Source organism: Glandiceps talaboti, chromosome 4, assembly GCF_964340395.1.
Source record: "Glandiceps talaboti chromosome 4, keGlaTala1.1, whole genome shotgun sequence".
Taxonomy (NCBI): Eukaryota; Metazoa; Hemichordata; class Enteropneusta; family Spengelidae; genus Glandiceps; species Glandiceps talaboti.
In genome coordinates this window covers 774,633-798,807 of record NC_135552.1, presented here as the reverse complement: position 1 = coordinate 798,807, position 24,175 = coordinate 774,633, and the positions used below count along the sequence as shown (strand labels likewise).

Genomic DNA, 24,175 nt, shown 5'->3' with positions numbered 1-24,175 from the left:
GATGAATAGAACAATTTAGATTAACTTCTTTAATAAACTATCGATGAAGATTACCATTACGAAACCTTCAAGTTCACTTTTGCCCCTAAGTGCAATTATATTTAGATTCATATAGATTCATAACGATATATAAGTGAAGCATTGCTTGTGAAACAGACGAGCATTTTGTAATATTGTACCTAACACAAATGATGTGATATTGTTCAGTGTACAATATTATGTTAGTATAAACAAATGTAAGTTATTGTACCTAACAAAACATTTTTTTTCAACAGTCCAACTACAGCCAGTGCAGCTTTAAAATGTTACATTTCCAACAACTGGACTGTAATTTAAATAAAGTTAGGTCAAAGGTTTGTTGAAAGATGAAAGTACTCAGTTTGTGCCACTTTAATAATCATGTTACAGTCACACAACAGTGTATGTGATATTCCTTTAGCTGAACACTCAATACTATACAAGCATAACATTGACTGGGACTCAGTTTCCATTTTATATTGACACATTCTGGCATTGATAAGAAAGGTAACAGAGGATGTCAACATCTGACACTCTAATCCCAAATCAAGATCAAACATAGTCTGTAAGGTACGCCATGATGGGGCGCCCTCAAACATCGGCCAACCCCTAACAGAGAGGAGGCCAGTGAGGGCAAAACGTCACGACGTATCTTACAGTCTAGATCGAACAGAGATATGGGCACACATTAACAAACATCTATAATTGAATTGAATTGTTTATTCACCAGATACAAAAACAGAAGAACATTTTCATGTACATTTCAAAAAGGAGGTTAACAGGATAACATATTTGGTTAACGCCACAGAAATAGTTTGATCTGAACTAGTCTAGTCTGTGACCCTGACATTGACAAATAAATATACAGAAGAATAGATTTTGGAATAAAGTGTCGGGAGTAGTACTAGTGACATAAGTTCGACCTTTGGGACAATAGATTTGACAATTAACTTTTGGGATGTGGGACTCCCAGTTAAAATTGATGTCAAGAGAAACTCCAAGATACGTTGTCAAGGAGATGTTGTTCAATTCACTTCCATCGATTCCTAGACTGCCCTCTACATTCACAAGATTACGGGGTGTTTTAATGACCATGTATTTATATAGTTTTTTCAACATTGGCTGTTAAGTTTGTGCCATCTGCGAAAAGTCGAAACTGGAAGGAGTTGAGTTGGTCGAAATTAGCTGCAGTTTATATTTATATTTCAAACAATAGCAAGACAAAAGGGAGTTTCACATGTAGACTGGCACCATGTATTAAACTTGGTGATGGTCACAGGTATCAGAGAAGAAGTGAAACACAAACACAGAAAAGTAATTTTTGATAAGACATGTAGTTCATACTATAGCTATGCCAAGTAACAGTTCAATAGTTTTTACATGTATGATAAATCAACACATTAATTAAGGGTGATATCAGTAGGTAAAAAAAAATTCTTTTTAGTAAGGCCTCAGAACCCCATGGTCATGGTTGCTAGGGTATTTGCATACATGTGTTGAATGTTTACTCACTTGCCTACCAGATGATGTATTTATTTGACCAAAATATACTGCCATTTGGTTGTTGCTAAGGGCATGGTCATGGTTGCTTGGACCAATTTTGTCAAAATGTTTTGAAGAAAATGTGCAGAATAACACTTTCAGAAACATCTCACCAAGTTTCAGAATCACTGACCAAGTACTTTTTGAGATATAAGTTTTTGACCAAAAATGAACATTTTTACACGTAATTTGCATATCACTCATGGAATCATTGTATGCTTAATATTTCTTCATTTATACACCCACAGATTCGTCCCTGTTAAATTTCAGCCCAATCTGCTGAATAGTTTTGGAATTATAGGGTTTTGACCAAAAAGACATTTTTAGCCTAATTTGCATATTACTAAGGGAATCATCATGTCATGAACAAATCTGAATCTTCTAACGTCTAAGAATGTTCCCATTAAATCTCATGCAAATCTGCCTAGTAGTTTCGGAGTTTAAATTTTTTGACCAAAAATCACATTTTTTAACCCAAAACCCAAATTTTCATTTGAACAATTTCCCAACTAGACATCAGAAGTAACATGACCACCAAATATCAAAGCAATTGTTCCAGCATTTTTTGACTTTAAGTTGTTTATACATACATCCACACAGACAGACAGACAGACACTTTGCCATGCCTATAGCACTACTGAACCTTCAGTTCAGTTGTGCTAAAAATCACAGATGTAGAGCTAAATTTCTTGCATATAACATAAAATTGCAAGACTACCCTTATGGAAGGCATTCAGTTTAAATCTGGTTGACTTTAAGTTGTTTACACACACACACACACACACACACACACACACACACACAGACATACTTTGCCATGGCTATAGCACTACCGAACCTTTTCAGTTCAGTTGTGTTAAAAATCACACTTTTTTACTCAAATCACACACCGGTGGTAAGATCATTTTGATGTGAACAATTTCCGAACTGGACACCCAAGGTAATACACCTACTAAATGTCATGGCAATCGGTCCAGCGGTTTTTGACTTTTAATAAGTTGTTTACACACACACACACACACACACACACACACACACACACACACACACAGTCAGACAGACAGACAGACACTTTTGCCATGTGTATAGCACTACTGAACCTTATCAGCTCAGCTGTGCTAAAAGTGTGTCTATTGATTTATAGTATGGGTAATTGCCCATTTAATGGACTTAACATGATGCTTTTGGAATAAACATCAAATGTTTTGTCCCCAGCTTCACCTTGGACAAGATAACAGAAGTCTACCCAAAAGTGTCTTGTTAAATCCACTAAATTGGGCTTGGACCTGTACTATAACTATCAGTATTGGTACTCATTACTTATATTTACACATGTAGTTTGGTTGCTGTAACATAAACACTTTTCTAGTTTTACAGACTTTCAGTTCACTTTTGAAATCAACTTAAAGTTAATGCATCAGAGAAATGAGTGATACTTGATACATGTTTTGTTTCTGCAGCTGTAGATTACTGAAAGCATATGCCATATCTCTGTTATTCAAACTCCTGCAAACGGCATAGCTCATGACAAAATGAAATTGGTTATCAGTATATGTTACATCAGTAGCCTCCTTCTGAGCCACAATTAACTATACCACTAAAAGGATTTTTCCCGGAATACATGTACAGCAGTGTTTTCAGATACAACTATACTGCCAGTAGATATATATTGAAATGGAAAAATACTTTTGATTCTTTGTAGTTTTTTATAAAGCGAAACATTCATTGGTGTTCAACTGTGTTGACATTATGTCCTTGGTGTGTGATCTGAAAGACAACAGACAGAAAAGACATAAATTACTGCTAAGAAATGCTTTCTAGGAAGACAAACATTGGGGCTAACTCTACCAGTTCAACTTGACCTACTGAAAGAGTTACTGCCTGCACCACCCTTAATGTTAACACCAGACTAGGTCTGTGCTGACCAGGTTGGCACTAACAGATGGTGGTCACTTCATCCCCATATCAACTTATCCCAGACAGTTCATCCACGGTCAACTCGTCGAACCATAAACTAAAATAATATATTTCAAAAATGGTAGTGAAAATAGCACCAATGGCATTGTAGCACAACTAGCAACTGTACAGTTTTTAAAAATGTTTACTGCTGATCCATGCTAGGTATAGGTGTTCATTTGCTGAATGATTATCCAGTTGCCAAGCCAACCCTGCTGTCATCTTTGCAATATACATGATCATTTGGCTGTTGCTATGGATGTGGTCTTGTTGCTAGGTATATTTACATATATTTATTGAATGTCTATTCACTTGTTTATTAATTCTTGTTGTTATCTTTGCTATATGTGTGATCATTTGGCTGTTGCCATGGGCATGGTCTTGTTGCTAAGCACATTTGCATACTTTATGAATGTTTGTTCAATTGTCTATTAATCCCTGCTATCTTTGTGAAATACATCACCATTTGGCTGTTGCTATGGGCGTGGTCATGGTTGCTAGGGATATTTGCATACATTTTTTGAATGTTTACTGACTTGCCTACCAGATGTTGTTAATTGACCAAAATATACTGCCATTTGGTTGTTGCTAAGGGCGTGGTCATGGTTGCTAGGGCCAATTGTGCCAAAATATTTTGAACAAAATCTGCAGTATAACACTTCTAGAAACAGCTCACCAAGTTTCAGTCTCATTGACCAAGTACATCAGATGTACGTTTTTGACCAAAATTCACATTTTTACACCTAATTTGCATATCATTAATGAAATCATTATATGCTTAATATTTCTTCATCTGTACGCCCCCAGATGCATCCCCATTACATTTCAGACCAATCTGCTCAGTAACTTTGCAAGATTTTTGACCAAAATGACACATTCATAGCCCTAATTTGCATATCGCTGATGGGATCATCATGTCATGAACAATTCTTCCTCTAAACATCATTAAGAATCGTCCTACAAAATTTCAGACTGATCTGCCTGGTAGTTGAGTTTACTTATTTTTTTTTTTACCAAAAATCACATTTTTTGACCCAAATCACACACCAGTGGTAAGATCATTTTGATTTGAACAATTTCCCAACTAGACACCCAAAGTATACACCCACCAAATATCATGTTAATCGGTGAAGCGGTATTTGACTTCAAGTTGTTTACACACACACACACACACATCGTCTATACACCCACAGATGCATCCCTGTTAACTTTCAGCCCAATCTGCTGAATAGTTTTGGAATTATAGGTTTTTGACCAAAAAGACATATTTTTAGCCTAATTTGCATATTACTAAGGGAGTCATCATGTCATGAACAAATCTGAATCTTGTCACATCTAAGAATGTTCCCATTAAATTTCATGCTAATCTGCCCAATAATTTTGGAGTTTAAGTTTTTTGACCAAAAATCACATTTTCAACCCAAAAGCCCACATCTCTGATGCAATCATTTTCATTTGAAATTTTCCCAACAAGTCATTGAGAATGACATACTCCCCGCTATGATTGGGTTTTAAGGAATTATCACTACTCTGATCACGCAACAACACTTGTGAACCTTAATCAAACAGACTTAAATATGTTGTGTCTGCTTGTTGGACATGGAACATGCCTACAACAATAAAGGATGGGTCGGGTATGGGGATCGTATAATGATGAAAATGGATATGCACATGTATGTCATAGAACACTGTCCTAATACCAACTTTGAATGAGATTTGCTCAAGCATGTCTGAGTTATGGCTTTGGACATGGAAAATTCATGAACAAAATGGCTGCCAGGTGGCCATATTGGATCGTATCACAACAACAATGAATATGTACATGTATGTCATAGAACTCTGTCCTAATACCAACTTTGAATGAGATCTGTTCAAGCATGTCTGAGTTATGGCTTTGGACATGGAAAATTCGCAAACAAAATGGCTGCCAGGCAGCCATATTGGATCGTATCACAACAACAATGAATATGCACATGTATGTCACAGAACACTGTCCTAATACCAACTTTGAATGAGATCTGTTCAAGCATGTCTGAGTTATGGCTTTGGACATGGAAAATTCCTAAACAAAATGGCTGCTAGGTGGCCATATTGGATCGTATAATGAAACAAATTGACGTGCATATGTATGCCATTGTATGTTGCCCCTGTACCAAGTTTGAAAAAAATCGGTCCAGGCATCTCCAAGAAACGGCTGCAGACGGATGGATGGACGGACGCACGGATGGACGGACAGACGGAACCCAATCCATAAGTCCCCGTCCCGGACTTCGTCTGGCGGGGACTAACTAGACACCAGAAGTAACATGACCACCAAATATCAAAGCAATCATTCCAGCAGTTTTTGACTTTAAGTTGTTTGCACACACACACACACACACACACACACACACCCACACCCACAGATAGACAGATAGACACTTTGCCATAGCACTACTGAACCTTATCAGTTCAGTTGTGCGAAAAACAGATGATGGATCTTTGGATGTGAATGTGAATGTGAATTCCAAAAAACTATTCAGTCTTTACCTGACCTACAGTCTGGACATTCGTCTGCACAGCCTGTCTGCGCATATTTATCGTGCATTAACGTTGAAATCCTACTTCGGTCTAGATATTCATAGAATTTTATGCTTTTATAGAGTTTGAATCTTTAAATACAACATGACAAACATTATTATGAATAAAGGCTCTCTGAGAAGTGGAAATTCCAGCAAATGTTCGGAAAGAATTACAACATTTTTATTGATTGATCACAGATTGCATCGTGACTTATCCAAGGGACATATTTTCGACACAAAAAAAATAATTTAAAGTGAAATGTTCTTTGATGAAAAACATGTTTACACATAAACAAGCAACAAGAAAATCACATGAGATGAAATTTATATCTGGAAAATACATGGGCCAATTGTGTTTATTATTTTTAAAACATCGCATAGAAATTATAACTCCTAGCTGATCAATGATGACTAAAACTGAATTATCGAAAATAAAAATTGCCTTGAAAGTTTGACTGTCATTTTATGTTATCAGCAAAATTAAAGACCGTGGTCAAATTTCATGAGTTATTTAGCATGATACCTTTTTGATAACATTTTACTTGTATACAGATGGAAAACAGGCCAGTAAAACCTACAGTAGTCGAGAGAACATAGCACTAAATTTCTAAACACAAACTAGGTTACATGGTCAGAGATATAGTTGAGTATCAGTGCATGGACAGATTTTACATTGCTGGGCTTCATCGGAGTAGAATTTAATAACAAATTGAATGATGCATGTGATATGTTTAGCCTGTTCTCCTTTCTCTTAGCCCAGGCCATTTATGAGGTGTGTTTTCTTTGAGGAAATGAAACTGAGAAATCTTGAAATGAACATCGATCAAACAAAACAGTATAAGGAAAAATCTCACATAAAACTATGTTTTTTGAAGCTGCAAAACATGCGAGTAAGTCACTTGTAAGTTGTAGATTGGGCAGTGACTTTGCAACATTATACATGTACCATTCTAAAAATAACACTGCATTGTTATAGATAACATCTCGAAGGAACGCATGAAATAGCACGCCATTTGATGTGATTCAACTCTGACCATATGCAAATTAGATTGAATGTCCAGACTGTAACCTGACCTGGCCTGTACCTGGCCTATACTGTGTTTTACACCGACTCCTCATTTGACACTCACATTGCCATTTTCAACAAAGTGAGCACTGGGCACTTTTATGCACACTTTGTCAATTTTGGGTCTCTTACATACCTGTTATGTCATACAAAAATAAACTTTTGTAATACAAACCAATAAATAAACAACAAATAAATTAATAAATATAAATAATAATATAATAATAATATAAATGCATTATGATGCATTTATAGATCTGAAAAGGTTAGCAACCAAAATACTGCTGTACAAATATTTATCAAGTGATGAGGTAGGATACATGTTGCTTCACAACAGTAACTTATCCAAATTTGTTACAGTTTTCAGCATTCTGCGTTACTGATAGTGCTTGCTAGTTTCAGCATTCTGCATTACTGATACTGTTTGCTAGTTTTCAGCATTCTGCATTACTGATACAGCTTGGTAGTTTTCAGCATTCTGCATTACTGATACTGTTTGCTAGTTTTCAGCATTCTACATTACTGATACTGTTTGCTAGTTTTCAGCATTCTGCATTACTGATACAGTTTGCTAGTTTTCAGCATTCTGCATTACTGATACTGCTTGCTAGTTTTCAGCATTCTGCATTACTGATAGTGCTTGCTAGTTTTCAGCATTCTGTATTACTGATAGTGCTTGCTAGTTTTAGCATTCTACATTACTGATAATGCTTGCTAGTTTTCAACATTCTGCATTCCGGATACAGCTTGGTAGTTTTCAGCATTCTACATTACTGATAGTGCTTGCTAGTTTCAGCATTCTGCATTACTGATACAGCTTGGTAGTTTTCAGCATTCTGCGTTACTGATAGTGCTTGCTAGTTTCAGCATTCTGCATTACTGATACTGCTTGGTAGTTTTCAGCATTCTACATTACTGATACAGCTTGGTAGTTTTCAGCATTCTGCGTTACTGATAGTGCTTGCTAGTTTCAGCATTCTGCATTACTGATAGTGCTTGCTAGTTTTCAGCATTCTACATTACTGATAGTGCTTGCTAGTTTCAGCATTCTGCATTACTCATGATAGCGCTTGCTAGTTTTAGAAAGCATTACTGATACAGCATGGTAGTTTTAGCATTCTACATTACTGATACAGCTTGGTAGTTTTCAGCATTCTACATTACTGATACAGCTTGGTAGTTTTAGCATTCTACGTTACTGATACAGCTTGGTAGTTTTAGCATTCTACATTACTGATACAGCATGGTAGTTTTAGCATTCTACATTACTGATACAGCATGGTAGTTTTAGCATTCTACATTACTGATACAGCATGGTAGTTTTAGCATTCTACATTACTGATACAGCATGGTAGTTTTAGCATTCTGCATTACTGATACAGCTTGGTAGTTTTCAGCATTCTACATTACTGATACAGCATGGTAGTTTTAGCATTCTACATTACTGAAACAGCATGGTAGTTTTAGCATTCTGCATTACTGATACAGCATGGTAGTTTTCAGCATTCTACATTACTGATACAGCTTGGTAGTTTTAGCATTCTACATTACTGATACAGCATGGTAGTTTTAGCATTCTACATTACTGATACAGCATGGTAGTTTTAGCATTCTACATTACTGATACAGCATGGTAGTTTTAGCATTCTACATTACTGATACAGCATGGTAGTTTTAGCATTCTACATTACTGATAGTGCTTGGTAGTTTTCAGCATTCTGCATTACTGATACAGCTTGGTAGTTTTCAGCATTCTGTATTACTGATAGTGCTTGGTAGTTTTCAGCATTCTGCAGTACTGATACTGCTTGCTAGTTTTCAGCATTCTGCGTTACTGATAGTGCTTGCTAGTTTTCAGCATTCTGCGTTACTGATAGTGCTTGCTAGTTTTCAGCATTCTGTATTACTGATAGTGCTTGCTAGTTTTCAGCATTCTACATTACTGATACTGTTTGCTAGTTTTCAGCATTCTGCATTACTGATACAGCTTGCTAGTTTTCAGCATTCTGCATTACTGATACAGTTTGCTAGTTTTCAGCATTCTACATTACTGATAGTGCTTGCTAGTTTTCAGCATTCTACATTACTGATACTGTTTGCTAGTTTTCAGCATTCTGCATTACTGATACAGCTTGGTAGTTTTCAGCATTCTGCATTACTGATAGTGCTTGCTAGTTTTCAGCATTCTGCATTACTGATACAGCTTGGTAGTTTTCAGCATTCTACATTACTGATGGTGCTTGCTAGTTTTCAGCATTCTACATTACTGATAGTGCTTGCTAGTTTTCAGCATTCTGCATTACTGATACAGCTTGCTAGTTTTCAGCATTCTGCATTACTGATACAGCTTGGTAGTTTTCAGCATTCTGCATTACTGATACAGCTTGGTAGTTTTCAGCATTCTACATTACTGATAGTGCTTGCTAGTTTTCAGCATTCTGCATTACTGATAGTGCTTGCTAGTTTTCAGCATTCTACATTACTGATAGTGCTTGCTAGTTTTCAGCATTCTGCATTACTGATAGTGCTTGCTAGTTTTCAGCATTCTGCATTACTGATAGTGCTTGCTAGTTTTCAGCATTCTGCATTACTGATACAGCTTGCTAGTTTTCAGCATTCTGCATTACTGATACAGCTTGGTAGTTTTCAGCATTCTGCGTTACTGATAGTGCTTGGTAGTTTTCAGCATTCTGCATTACTGATACAGCTTGCTAGTTTTCAGCATTCTGCATTACTGATACAGTTTGCTAGTTTTCAGCATTCTACATTACTGATAGTGCTTGCTAGTTTTCAGCATTCTATATTACTGATACAGCTTGCTAGTTTTCAGCATTCTACATTACTGATAGTGCTTGCTAGTTTTCAGCATTCTGCATTACTGATAGTGCTTGCTAGTTTTCAGCATTCTACATTACTGATAGTGCTTGCTAGTTTTCAGCATTCTACATTACTGATAGTGCTTGCTAGTTTTCAGCATTCTACATTACTGATAGTGCTTGCTAGTTTTCAGCATTCTACATTACTGATAGTGCTTGCTAGTTTTCAGCATTCTACATTACTGATAGTGCTTGCTAGTTTTCAGCATTCTACATTACTGATAGTGCTTGGTAGTTTTCAGCATTCTACATTACTGATAGTGCTTGCTAGTTTTCAGCATTCTGCATTACTGATACAGCTTGGTAGTTTTCAGCATTCTACATTACTGATAGTGCTTGCTAGTTTTCAGCATTCTGCATTACTGATAGTGCTTGCTAGTTTTCAGCATTCTGCATTACTGATAGTGCTTGCTAGTTTTCAGCATTCTGCATTACTGATAGTGCTTGCTAGTTTTCAGCATTCTGCATTACTGATAGTGCTTGCTAGTTTTCAGCATTCTGCATTACTGATACAACTTGCTAGTTTTCAGCATTCTGCATTACTGATACAGCTTGGTAGTTTTCAGCATTCTGCGTTACTGATAGTGCTTGGTAGTTTTCAGCATTCTGCATTACTGATACAGCTTGCTAGTTTTCAGCATTCTGCATTACTGATACAGTTTGCTAGTTTTCAGCATTCTACATTACTGATAGTGCTTGCTAGTTTTCAGCATTCTACATTACTGATACAGCTTGCTAGTTTTCAGCATTCTACATTACTGATAGTGCTTGCTTGTTTTCAGCATTCTGCATTACTGATAGTGCTTGCTAGTTTTCAGCATTCTACATTACTGATAGTGCTTGCTAGTTTTCAGCATTCTACATTACTGATAGTGCTTGCTAGTTTTCAGCATTCTACATTACTGATAGTGCTTGCTAGTTTTCAGCATTCTACATTACTGATAGTGCTTGCTAGTTTTCAGCATTCTGCATTACTGATAGTGCTTGGTAGTTTTCAGCATTCTGCGTTACTGATACTGCTTGTTAGTTTTCAGCATTCTGCGTTACTGATACTGCTTGGTAGTTTTCAGCATTCTGCGTTACTGATACTGCTTGGTAATTTTTCTAACCTTTGTATGCATACTCCAATGCACTGGATATTGTTCTCATGTCAGTTTCTATACTCTTAGCCCAGTTTTCAACATCACCTATCTCCTATAAATGAAAAAAACATAACAACATGTCACATGTACGACAATATCTCCCTTGACAAGCGTTAAATATATATTTGTTTGTGAAAAGACTTTTCTAATAGGGAACTTGCAATCCATACTGAGCATGCTCAGACACAAAGGACTATGGGATTATCTGTGGCTATCGTAATACCTAATCTGGAGGTAGTGATAAAATTAACCTCTCACAATTGTCAGGGTAAAAATGAATTGATTATTTGTGGTTACAAACAATGTATCAACATTGTTTACAGTACTAATTGCTTAGTATTCATTATCACATTTCCCATAATGCAACACTCACCATAGCGGGTTAGCAAGTTCCCTATTCAGTATCTAGTCTATGAATTACCAAATAGACATTTAGAAGACACAAAAGTATATACTGATACACAAAACTTGTACTGGTATACATAAACCAGTGATTACTTGTACTGGTAGAGATATTCCAGTGATTACTTGTATTGGTATATATATACCAGTCAGTACTTGTATTGGTATAGATATACCAGTGATTACTTGTATTGGTATAGATATACCAGTGATTACTTGTATTGGTAGAGATATTCAAGTGATTACTTGTATTGGTATAGATATACCAGTCAGTACTTGTATTGGTAGAGATATTCCATTGATTACTTGTATTGGTATAGATATACCAGTGATTACTTGTATTGGTATAGATATTCAAGTGATTACTTGTATTGGTATATATATACCAGTGATTACTTGTATTGGTATAGATATACCAGTGATTACTTGTATTGGTATAGATATACCAGTGATTACTTGTATTGGTAGAGATATTCCATTGATTACTTGTATTGGTATATATATACCAGTGATTACTTGTATTGGTATAGATATACCAGTGATTACTTGTATTGGTATATATATACCAGTGATTACTTGTATTGGTATAGATATACCAGTGATTACTTGTATTGGTATAGATATTCCATTGATTACTTGTATTGGTATATATATACCAGTGATTACTTGTATTGGTATAGATATACCAGTGATTACTTGTATTGGTATAGATATACCAGTGATTACCTGTATTGGTATAGATATTCCATTGATTACTTGTATTGGTATATATATACCAGTGATTACTTGTACTGGTATAGATATACCAGTGATTACTTGTATTGGTATAGATATACCAGTGATTACTTGTATTGGTATAGATATTCCAGTGATTACTTGTATTGGTATAGATATACCAGTGATTACTTGTATTGGTATAGATATACCAGTGATTACTTGTACTGGTATAGATATACCAGTGATTACTTGTATTGGTATATATATACCAGTGATTACTTAATTTTTTTTTCCTGGGCGAACGCCTTTCCAAAAAAAAGGAAAGGCGTTCGCCCAGGAAAAAAAAAAAACTAACGTAAAAGACGCAATAACGATGGAATAAAGGTAAATACAGGAAAACCAGACTATCTAACATCAGATTTTAATCAGATTGCTGTTCAGGCGAACTATTTTAGACATGTTGTCATCACTTGATCTGACCATAGACCCTACACCAACAGGATACGCAACTGTGGCAAACATCAAAGGATGTTTGAATGTTTATAGTACGATGTGTGTTTGGATAAATTAAGATAAACTAACATTTCCTGTCCGCTATCAGAGTTGTTTACACGCACTGTGACTCGGTGACTGTTGCTCGCTATTTCCGTAGTTTTCACTAAATGTTCCGACCATTTCGAAGTTTTCAACTGGTTGAAGACCCCAACAAGATATATAGTATTTTAGGTAAATGCATACATCGTCTTTGTCGTGTATATTTTGTTGTTCTATGACATGAAAAGAAGAATTGATTGCGTCAGCTGTCTATTGTTTGCTATCGTTGCCGTACGCTTTACGTAGAGTTTTTATTCGTCATGATTGTTACCCGATTTCTCTCAGTCAAAAATGATTCCTGAAATTTTGAGTGTATTTATTGATGCTTTGTATCGCGTTTTAGTGATCTAGGCTGTTTTTCAATGATTAGCATGTGGCATGCTTTCGTAACTACGTCGAAAATAAACGTAAACATCATATGCGTGGGTTGCCATTTTCCTCTATTGTCGCTGTTGGTATATTCACAGAAAACGATGTATTCGTCAAAAGTCTTCAAAACGATTTGCTGAGTACTTCACTTCAAATTTGTGGTTGCTAGTCGATTGTCTATGACTGTGGAATTGAAACTTTACACCGTTCTCAGTTGAACCATGACCGAACCAATAGAGAAAATGAGAAATACTCCAAATTTGACTCGAGAGATTGTAATGCCCATATTACCTTTTCTGACTGTGCTCTTTTAGTTTATTTATAACCCATTTTTTCTTCTTTGAGTTGAGCAGTATGTCTATTTTATGTTCTTGGGCGTAGTACGTCTGCTGATGTGGTGCATAGGGCTATTAGAATTGCCTAAAAATACACCGCATTTTAGTAATGTACGAAATTCATAGACATATAATTTTGATTCACTAAGTGCTTCACAAAAATTGTACTTGAATATGTAAATTCAAGAGACCAGTGATATAAAAACGTCTCATTCAACAGTCTCGCGATAAACAGCTGATTTTGTAGATTGGTACCAAACTTCCGGTCTTTATCGCGATTGTCGCATGTAGTCGGCCACTATCTGTCTGCTTGTCTGGATCTGAAAATTACACATTTTTCACCATAATTGCATGGTAACATTTACAATACTAGTATTTTGTATGGCTTCATGATATAGCGCATCATCGCGTTGTTTGGTTCTTTTCGGGACCTTTTCTTCATCGTCTTTTTCTGCAACGTCTACAGAACCCTATACTAACTTTGAACGAGATCTGTTCAAGCATGAGTTATGGCTTTGGACATGGAAAATTCGCAAACAAAATGGCTGTTAGGCGGCCATATTGGATTGTATCACGATGAAAATGGATATGCACATGTATCATTGTATGTCATAGAACATTGTCCTAATAGCAACTTTGAATGAGATCTGTTCAAGCAAGTCTGAGTTATGGCTTTGGACATGGAAAATTTGCAAACAAAATGGCTGCTAGGCGACCATATTGGATCGTATCATGAAACAAATGGACGTGCATATGTATGCCATTGTATGTTGCCCCTGTACAAGTTTGAAAAAAAATCGGTCCAGGCATCTCCAAGAAAGGGCTCTGGACGGACGGACGGACGGACGGACGGCTGGACGGACGTGGACACGCACAGAACCCAATCCACAAGTCCCCGTCCCAGACTTCGTCCGGCGGGGACTAATAATATTTTCAGGACAAGTGCGCTTTGGTATCGCAAATGTATGTATCAAATTATATTGAATTTGAAGTGTGAATTCTTGAGATATAGCCTAATTACTGAAAACCATTAATTTTATAAATTGCTTGTTAATATTCATGGATCTTTACTAAAATCGCATCAGTTTTTGCTATTACCCTACAGAACATGTGTACAAAATTTCATTTGAATTGAGCCAGCCGTTTTGGAGAAAACGATGACACAAACAGACAGACACACACACACAGACAGACACACACACACAGCCTTTCACCCACTAATAAATCTCTTCCTTACGGAAGAAAAAATACAAGGTATAAAAATCACAGAGGATAACACATAAAAGTATTTTTAAAAACACTTATTTCTAATGTGATCCTCCCTTGTGGCATTCAAAATGCCATGGCAACAATGGTACAGAAAAACAAGCAACCTATCGGTCAGAATAGCTCCGCTGTTTTTAAAAATTTTTTTTTTTTTACTTTGGTGACATGTAGAAGTGGTTCAGTTCTTCACTATGCAGTTTTGTTTTAGCGATGTAATAAAGTGGTTACTGGTTTCATATGATGTCTCACTATAAAACACATTTTACACAGAAGTTGGTAATGTATTGTACTTTTATACCATAGTCACCATTTTATAACAAAAATCTACTATTATGAAAAATTGCACAAAATCTCTGAAAAAAATGACTGGGAAATGCACACAAGAAAAAGAAAAAAAAAGAAGATTTTGAGGTTGGCTATAAATAATTCCAGTGTCTTACAGCTTTAACCCTGGAAAATGTTAATGATGAATGAAATAAACTAGGGATCTAAAATAATTTTGAGGCAATTTGAATTTCAATTTTCTAACAAATTTACCAAGTCAACAACATTCAACTTGTACTAGTTGTAGTAGATATATATAAGGAAGAAATGTATTAATCGCCATCTTAGTTTCCGTACGGCGACAATCCCAAGTACCCGGAAGAGAGTCATTCTTAGCCATACGTAGTCCTGCTTACATGACGGTGCACGAGTCTGTATTACTGACTTGACACTAAACACGGAGGGAGGAGGGACAATTGTCAGAATCGAGTCCCGGATTACTCCGCATGCAAGCAGGACTAAGCCATTTGTGACAGTGGTAACACTCGTTCATGTTCGATTACCTTTCATAAAGAAAACACAACGAAATGGTTGAAGTGATCTTTTTTTTAAATTTCTTTTCATCACAAAAACAAAATCTGTGTGATCAAAAGTGTTGTAAACTAAACCAGAAAGAATTATCGGACTGGCTAAACTTCCCGCTGAACTGGAGTAAGGTCCAAGCCTCGATAGTATGTGAGCAAATCGTCTCAAACTAGCGATACAACTTTCAAAATATAACTTGACATGTCTTCATTTGTTAGAGTTATACAATTCAAGACGGGTTTTCATTCGAAAAAAACAATTCTGTGAATAATGACATTCTGAACGCAGCGATTTCTCGGACGATGTTAACACTGTAACGTATGGCTGGTAACGACTTGCTTCCGGGTTAGTCCCTCGTGCATCCGGGTACTTGAGATTGTCGCCGTACGGAACTACCACATCGGCAATTTTGACGCTGTAATTTTGCCACCAATATTGATCGTACAAAAACAAAACTCCATAAATGAACCACAAAGTACTTTCCCTTTCAAAATGTGGTAATTTTAGAAAGAGTATTATCGTTTTTATTGACGACTGACTCTGTCAAAAATCGTCCCATACACTTCAGTTCAGGCATTCAAACTTGATCATGATGAGGTGCATATACTGGAATGAACCATTCTGTAGGAGGGGTGGATGGAGAATTGGATTTGAAGTTTACAACCCTTTTTCGAACAAATATTTGTCATTTGGGCGCACAATGCGTAGAATTAAGACTATAGCACATATTACATTGCTTGTTTGACGTCAATAGTGTCTTTTGAAAAGTTGCACTTTACCTAAAGTCTCGCGGACTGATTTCCAATATGGCGTCGGTCATAATACTCATTAACATATTCATTTTTTTTTCAAATTTCAAAAAAAAAATCATAAAAAATAGAAGAGAAGACGTGCTGACTTGAAATTAACAAATCTAAGTAAGCTACCCTCTGTGCATCAACACACCACATATCAAAGCAATCTGACTTGAAGTTTATGAGGAGTTGATGAAAATGTCATTTTTGGAAAACAAATCATAAAAAATTGAAAATGGCACAGATCAACTTGGCATGAACAAATCTGAATAGCCTCCCCCCAGGGAACATGCACACCAAATATCGAAGAATTCCGACTGTCACTTTCGGAGTAGATAGTGAAAATATAAAAGTTTGACGGACACCTATGATTCACTCTACTCTCTATACCTCAATACCCACCTATACCTAAAGCTACGCTTTCAGCTTTCGCTGACAGCAGAGCTAAAAATGTATTACAGAAAACATGACAGAGCACCAAATAGAGTTATAAAATACACATTGACTACACCCACAATTAAAAAGAGAGAGGACGATTAAAATGTTACAAAAATATTGTTCTTTAACCTCTAGTTTGTTCCACAGAAAAGATTTGCAATGGCTTTTAAAACTATTTTTGTATGAGATTGTTTCACTGAGAGTGGGAGACTATTCCAAAGACCAATGCCTGTGTAGGCGAATGAACTCTTACCCACACCACTGACTCTTGGAACTACACATGACAGTTCACTCGCTCTTGTTCTATAACTGTGCTGATTACGGACCATTTCTATATTGCAATTTAAGTACTCGGGAGCACAATGATTTATGATGTTGAACATATGATTGAGTTTTAATTGCTCAACCCTCAATTCTACTGGAAACATACCTACAAGTTTAAATTGATTATATCCAATGTGTGTTCTAGGAGCAGCACTAAGTTGTATCTTATGATGTTATTTTGCAGAACTTGTAGTCTACCCTTCAACTTCTTTGTGAGACCACTGTACCAAGGTGAACAGGCATAGTCAAAATGACACTGAATCAAAGCCGAGACAAGTAATTTCTTTGTTTTCAGATTAAAAGTTTGAGTATTACGGTATAAAAATTTAAGTTTGTTTGTGCATTTCATAACATGTTAGAAGCTATAATCTCACCAAATAAAGACTGAGCCAATGAAACCCCTAAGGCCAAAAAAAAAGAAGTTTTGTTTCCCCTCCTAAGGTAATTTCAAAAATGATTTTTTCATTTTTCATGGGGGGGGGGTGGGGGGGGGGTATGGAAACACACAACTGGTGGATCGATCAACCATAAACATTCCCAAGAACGCTGGCAAACTGTTCTCCCAAGGACTGGTACTGCTTTTGCCATCCCAAGTTACGATCTTGCAACCACCTGATAATGGCATTGTGGAGTTCAAAACGTCTGTTTGGGCGATCCAAATTATGAAATTTAGGCCACACTTTTGAATGTCTTTGAGTCATCAGAACATGGAAGGCATCTTTAACAGGTTGCTGTGACACTTTGTCACAGTCTTCGATCAAAACGATCTTTAAGTACTTGCCAAATTTCACTATGTCTTCCAGTTTTGCTTGTAGGGGGACACTCTGGATATTTCCTTCATATACACGTGACACCAAAGCCTCAATACGGCATAGTTCGTACTGCTCCGGTAGAATAAATCGATCCCCTGAACTTAGAATACCTTTACATAAGCCCTCGTACAATCTGCATACCTTGGTGGAACTTTCAACATCGACAAGTCCAAATGGACGCAAGACTTTGCTGCCAACGGACACTTGAATGGACAAAAGCATAGCGATATAAAAATAAAACATCCCCCTCACTGATCTACCACAGGCAACTGACAACGTACGAAGTATTTCAACTGTAAAAAAATTTTCAGTGATTGTAATACTATATATTTACGGTAGTTAAAGAATTCTTGTTTAGATGTACCTCTATGCATTTCGTCTTCTTTACATGTTATTACATTCGAACGTGTTTCCCTGGTAGTGTTCATCATGTTTATCTCAGCGAACGCGTACGCATTCTCTGCAGTTCGCTTCTCCTCCAAGTCGAACGTAAGTGCACATATCACACTAATACACATGAATGATGATATAGACAAGGTGGGAAAGCTTGAGAGGACGTAATCGAAAAACACTACCAAAAAAAAAAGAAGAAATCCTCACTTCAGTTTGTTCATGAGTAAAATGCATGATTAAACAAAGACTTATCTATGCATATAAAATTGTAGCGTTGCTTTGTCGGGTTTTCTCTTTTAATGATGTTTGAAGGATATTGTTAGTCACTTCCGCATTTCAAGCTTTCCTACCTTGTCTATTTCTACACATACGTTGCAAAAGTAGTCATGAAGTATTGTACGATTCATAGAAATATGTGCCACAGTTGTGTTATATGAACTCAGAAAAGGGGAAATTTAAGAAATAATTTCTTAAAAAACGTTGTCCTTATCGTGAAAATTTCGGTCGCTTCGCATAGCGTTGTGTATACTATGTGTGTCTGTGTGTCCGCTAGACGTTCTGTCTCACGAGCTTCTACAACACATGTATTACAGAGTACGCGTTCATCCTTATAACATGTATGTACGCGTCTCCATGATACGCTATGTTCCAACGTATTCAGACGAAATGTATAGAGGTACCATCATATCAAATTACCAGTACTTTAATTACCCTTTAAATATACTAATACAATCACAGAATTTTTGTACAGTTGAAACATTTAGAACGTTGTCAACTGCCTGTGGATCTACAGTAGTCAAATGAATTTTCACAAATCGCCAGTGATGTCTAAAACAATAAAGGGGAAACAGAATAAAAACGTATGATGCGCATGGTTTGGAATGACGCGCGCGAGGACAGGAAACAAAACCTTTTTTTTTTGGCCTAAGTATAACACACTCACCTTAGATTCAATATCATTCCCATTACAATGCATATTGATTTTATTAGTTGATCAGTTTTTGTTCATAAAGCTTTCAACACTCGTACTAGTTTTGTTCAGCAAACATAGATTTTCTGTATTTGTTATCCCCTGCTTTACTTTTTCATTTCAATTACTTTTCCATAAATTATTAGTAGAATGATATTTATTTCCTTGTTCTTTTTCTTCTCTACTGTATAAAATGTTTTGTGCGATGGGCTGAGGCCTTAGCATTTGAAATAAATAACAATTGGATAGATTTTATTAGTTGTATGCAAACGTTTCTTGGAGGCAAATAAAATAGACTCAGTTTTACCCAGATGTAAAGATAGCTTATTGTCTGTTAACCATTCACTAACGGATGTCAACTTCATACTCAGGGTCTCCTCTATCTCTAACATATCCTTCCCTGTTACCAACAATGCTGAGCCGTCAGCATACAGCATAAGTTTACACTTAACTGCAGCCTCCATATCATTCACATATATCAGAAACAGAAGAGGCCCGAGTATAGAGCCTTGTTGGACCCAACATGCAATTCCTTTAGATTCAGATTGAACACCATCAACATCATTTCTGGATACACCTCATTGATACCAAGGAATGTAAGCTTTCAAGCACCATGTGTATACACGATCAGGACATTTTAAAATCGGCTTGGATTGTGAAAATCAAAAGTATTATCGACAGATGTGGTTTCTCAAATATTTGGCATGATTATAAGGATGTGAATACAAATTGGCTAAAACATAGCCTTGCATTGCGGATAAAAGATATAAACCTACAGAACTGGCAAAGTGAGGTCCATTCTAACAAATTATGCAATAATTACCGGATTTTTAAAAATGATCTAATATTTGAAAAATATATCTCCAATTTAATAATATACATATATATTTTCTTTCATTTGCCAGGAAACTAACTTCTGCTTTTGTTATGTATGTTTTTTTTTCAATTTACATTTGTCGTTGTAAATATTCTTTTCCCACTTGTGTATAATGTATATGTTTGACATTTCTGTATATATCTGTTGTTTTTTGAAAGTATTTTTTGATGTGTATATTTTTTAAGATTTTTTAATTGTCTCTCATACTCCCATTGAAAGGGGTAGTAGAGAAAATAATAATAATAATAATTATTATTATTATTATCAACAACGACTTGTGACCTACCAGTTAGATACAATTTGAACCACTGTACTGATATTTATTTTATCCCTAAATATGTAAGTTTAGTTAATAATATATCATGATGTACCGTATCGAAGGCCTTTTGGAGATCTAACATAACCATACCGGTGAGGTTCCCTTTATCATTTTCTTGTTTGATATAGTCTGACAGGTGAATTAGACATGTATCGGTAGAATAAGAGGGCCTAAAACCAGACTGGAATTCATACAGTAAACTATTTTGGACAAGATAATCATTAATTTGATTGTACATCATTCTTTCAAACACCTTTGAAACAATACTCAATACAGACACAGGTCTATAATTACCAGGTTCAGTTTTACACTTCTTTTTGTACAGAGGCACATCTCTAGCTTTCTTCAAATCATCGGGAAGAGTACCCGTATGGATATATATGTTCATATTATGAGCTAGGGGTTTGGCAATAATCGAAGCACCTGATGGTCCATCTTTTACAAATCTTGCTGGAATATTGCCTAAACCTGTTGCTTTACTGTCACTCACATGATACAATAGCTTATAAATGTGATCTTCTGTAACAGATGATAAACCAAACATGTTGTCTGAGATATCTTTACACTGATAAAATTGTGTAATATGGGAAACACCATAGCAACCGGTAAAAGCTAGAAGTGTATCGACAAGTGAAGAAGCAATAGTTGTAAAAAATGAATTAAAATACCGCTAATGGCATTGTAGCACAACTGTACAGTTTTTAATAATGTTTATCCATATGGTAGTCCATGCTAACATTAAGTGTTCATTTGGTGAATGACTATCCAGTTGCCTATCCAACCATGTTGCTATCTTTACGATATATGCTATCATTTGGCTGTTGATATGGGCGTGGTCATGTTGTTAGATATATTTGCATACATTTTTGTATGTTTTTATTCACTTGTGTATGAATTCCTGATATTATCTTTGCAATATAAGTGATCATTTGGCTGTTGCCATGGGCGTGGTCTTGTTGCTAGGCATATTTACATACATTTTTTGAATGTTTATTCAATTGTCTATTAATCCCCGTTGTTATCTTTGCAATATATGTGATCATTTGGCTGTTGCTATGGGCGTGGTCTTGTTGCTAGGCACATTTGCATACATTTTTTGAATGTTTATTCATTTGTCTTTCTATTCCTGTTGCTATCTTTGCAATATATGTGATTATTTGGCTGTTGCTATGGGCGTGGTCTTGTTGCTAGGCAAATTTACATACATTTTTTTGAATGTTTAATCAATTGTCTATAAATCCCCGTTATCTTCGCAATATGTGTGATTATTAGGCTGTTGCTATGGGCGTGGTCTTGTTGCTAGGCAAATTTACATACATTTTTTGAACGCTTACTCAATTGTCTATCAATCCCTGTTGTTATCTTTGTGAAATACACGACCGTTTGGCTGTTGCTATGGGCGTGGTCATGGTTGCTAGGGTATTTGCATACATTTTTTTGAATTTTCACTCATTTGCCTACCAGATGATGTTATTATTTGACCAAAATATACTGCCATTTGGTTGCTAAGGGCGTGGTCGTGGTTGCTAGGGCCAATTTTGTCAAAATGTTTTGGAGAAAATATGCAGAATAACACTTTCAGAAACATCTCACCAAGTTTCAGACTCTGTGACCAAGTACTTTTTGAGATATAAGTTTTTGACCAAAAATGAACATTTTTACACCTAATTTGCATATCAATCATGGAATCATTGTATGCTCAATATTTCTTCGTCCATACATCCCTAGATGCATTCCCATTAAATTTCAGCCCAATCTGCAATTTTCAATCAAAAAGACACATTTTTAGCCCTAATTTGCATATCACCGATGGAATCATCATGTCATGAACAAATCTTACTTTCTACCCCCTTAAGAATGTTCCCACCAAATTTCGCACCAATCTGCCCAGTAGTTTCTGAGTTTAAGTTTTTTGACCAAAAATCACATTTTTTGACCCAAATCACACACCTGTGATGCGATCATTTTGATTTGAACAATTTCCCAACTAGACACCCAAGGTAATGGACCCACCAAATATCATGGCAATTGGTTCAGCGGTTTTTGACTTTAAGTTGTTTACACACACACACAGACAGACAGACAGACGCCGGGCGATCCCTATAGCACTACTGAACCTCAGTTCAGTTGTGCTAAAAATGATCAGCAACCTTCAATTTATCGAAACACAAACCATTATCAACATTAAAAACAATATTACTGGATTTTGTTTTACAACTAAAAGAAGAGCCAAGATCTTTTAAAACTTTCCATAATTTTTTGGTATTGTTAACAGCATTTACATAAAATTGAGATTTAGCTGTATCTTTCTTATATCTAACCTGATTTCTATAATGTTGGAATTGATTGTAATCCGAAATATCGTTTGACCTTCTGAATTTGGTAAAATATTTGTCCCTCTGGCTAATGAGGTCTAATATGTCACTGGTGATCCAAGGATCTGATCGCTGCTTTAGCCGAATCTCCTTAAGAATAGTGTACATGTCACCCTATGAAAACAATGGAATCATCCATGTACATGCCATTACAATATTCACATATTGGATTCTGGTAGGCCTGGGACACCCTAAGAAAACAATGTAATCATGTAGGCATGTTTTGTCAAGTTTTACCAAGTGAGGTTACTGTGAGACCCCCTCGAGTTCCATGAATTTTATCCTGGCATTACTTGTGTGACTTGGGAGGTTGTTTGCTCTCAATAGTGTACAGTTCTGTGGCAAAGATAGCAACAGTAGCCTAAACTTACTTTGAGTGCTTGGTTGAAACCCTCTACCATTTGGAGCCATTGCATTGTCTGTTTTGTAAACTGTGCTGCATGTGATTGCAGTTGTTTGGCTTCTGCATCTAACTTTTTCTGATTCTGGTAGGCCTGAGACACCCTATGAAAACAATGAAATCATCCATATACATGTCATTACAATATTCACATATTGGATTCTGGTAGGGCTGTGGCACCCTATGAAAACAATGAAATCATCCATGTACATGTCATTACAATATTCACATATTGGATTCTGGTAGGGCTGTGGCACCCTATGAAAACAATGAAATCATCCATATACATGTCATTACAATATTCACATATTGGATTCTGGTAGGGCTGTGGCACCCTATGAAAACAATGAAATCATCCATGTACATGACATTACAATTACAAGATTCAGAGTTTGTGAATTGTACCACTATGATAAGAAAGATAATTTTGAAATCAGCTCTTTAAATTGCACTCCTTTGAAGATGTTTGTTTTTTGCAGACTTTAATACACAATCAACAGATAGAAGAATTTGGAAATAAAAGCACCAATGGCACTGTAGTACAACTGTTGATAGCACACTTTAATTTTCTGTAATGATTAAGTGGTTTATTGTTAGACATATTTGCACACATTCTCTTTTTAGATTTATTCCCATGCCTACCCATCCATGGTGTTATATCTGCAATATATGCCATCATTTAATGTTATTATGTGCATGGTCTTGTTGCTAGGCATATCTACATACAATTTTGCAATGCTCATTCATTTACCTTCTCATCACCAGTGTTATTTTGGAATA

General features: G+C 36.0%; 1 protein-coding gene across 1 annotated transcript in view; it reads right to left on the bottom strand.

The window, feature by feature from the left end:
- Positions 1–2,342: 2,342 nt before the first annotated feature.
- The window catches only part of LOC144433575 (biogenesis of lysosome-related organelles complex 1 subunit 1-like), a 40,792-nt gene continuing 18,959 nt past the window's right edge, over positions 2,343–24,175 (bottom strand). The window contains exons 3-5 of the mRNA XM_078121891.1: positions 23,367–23,499; positions 11,129–11,213; positions 2,343–3,327 (exon numbers count right to left, since the gene is read on the bottom strand). Coding sequence (XP_077978017.1) covers positions 3,308–3,327; positions 11,129–11,213; positions 23,367–23,499 — 238 coding nt within the window. The 3' untranslated portion in view covers positions 2,343–3,307. The remainder of the gene's footprint in view (positions 3,328–11,128; positions 11,214–23,366; positions 23,500–24,175) is intronic.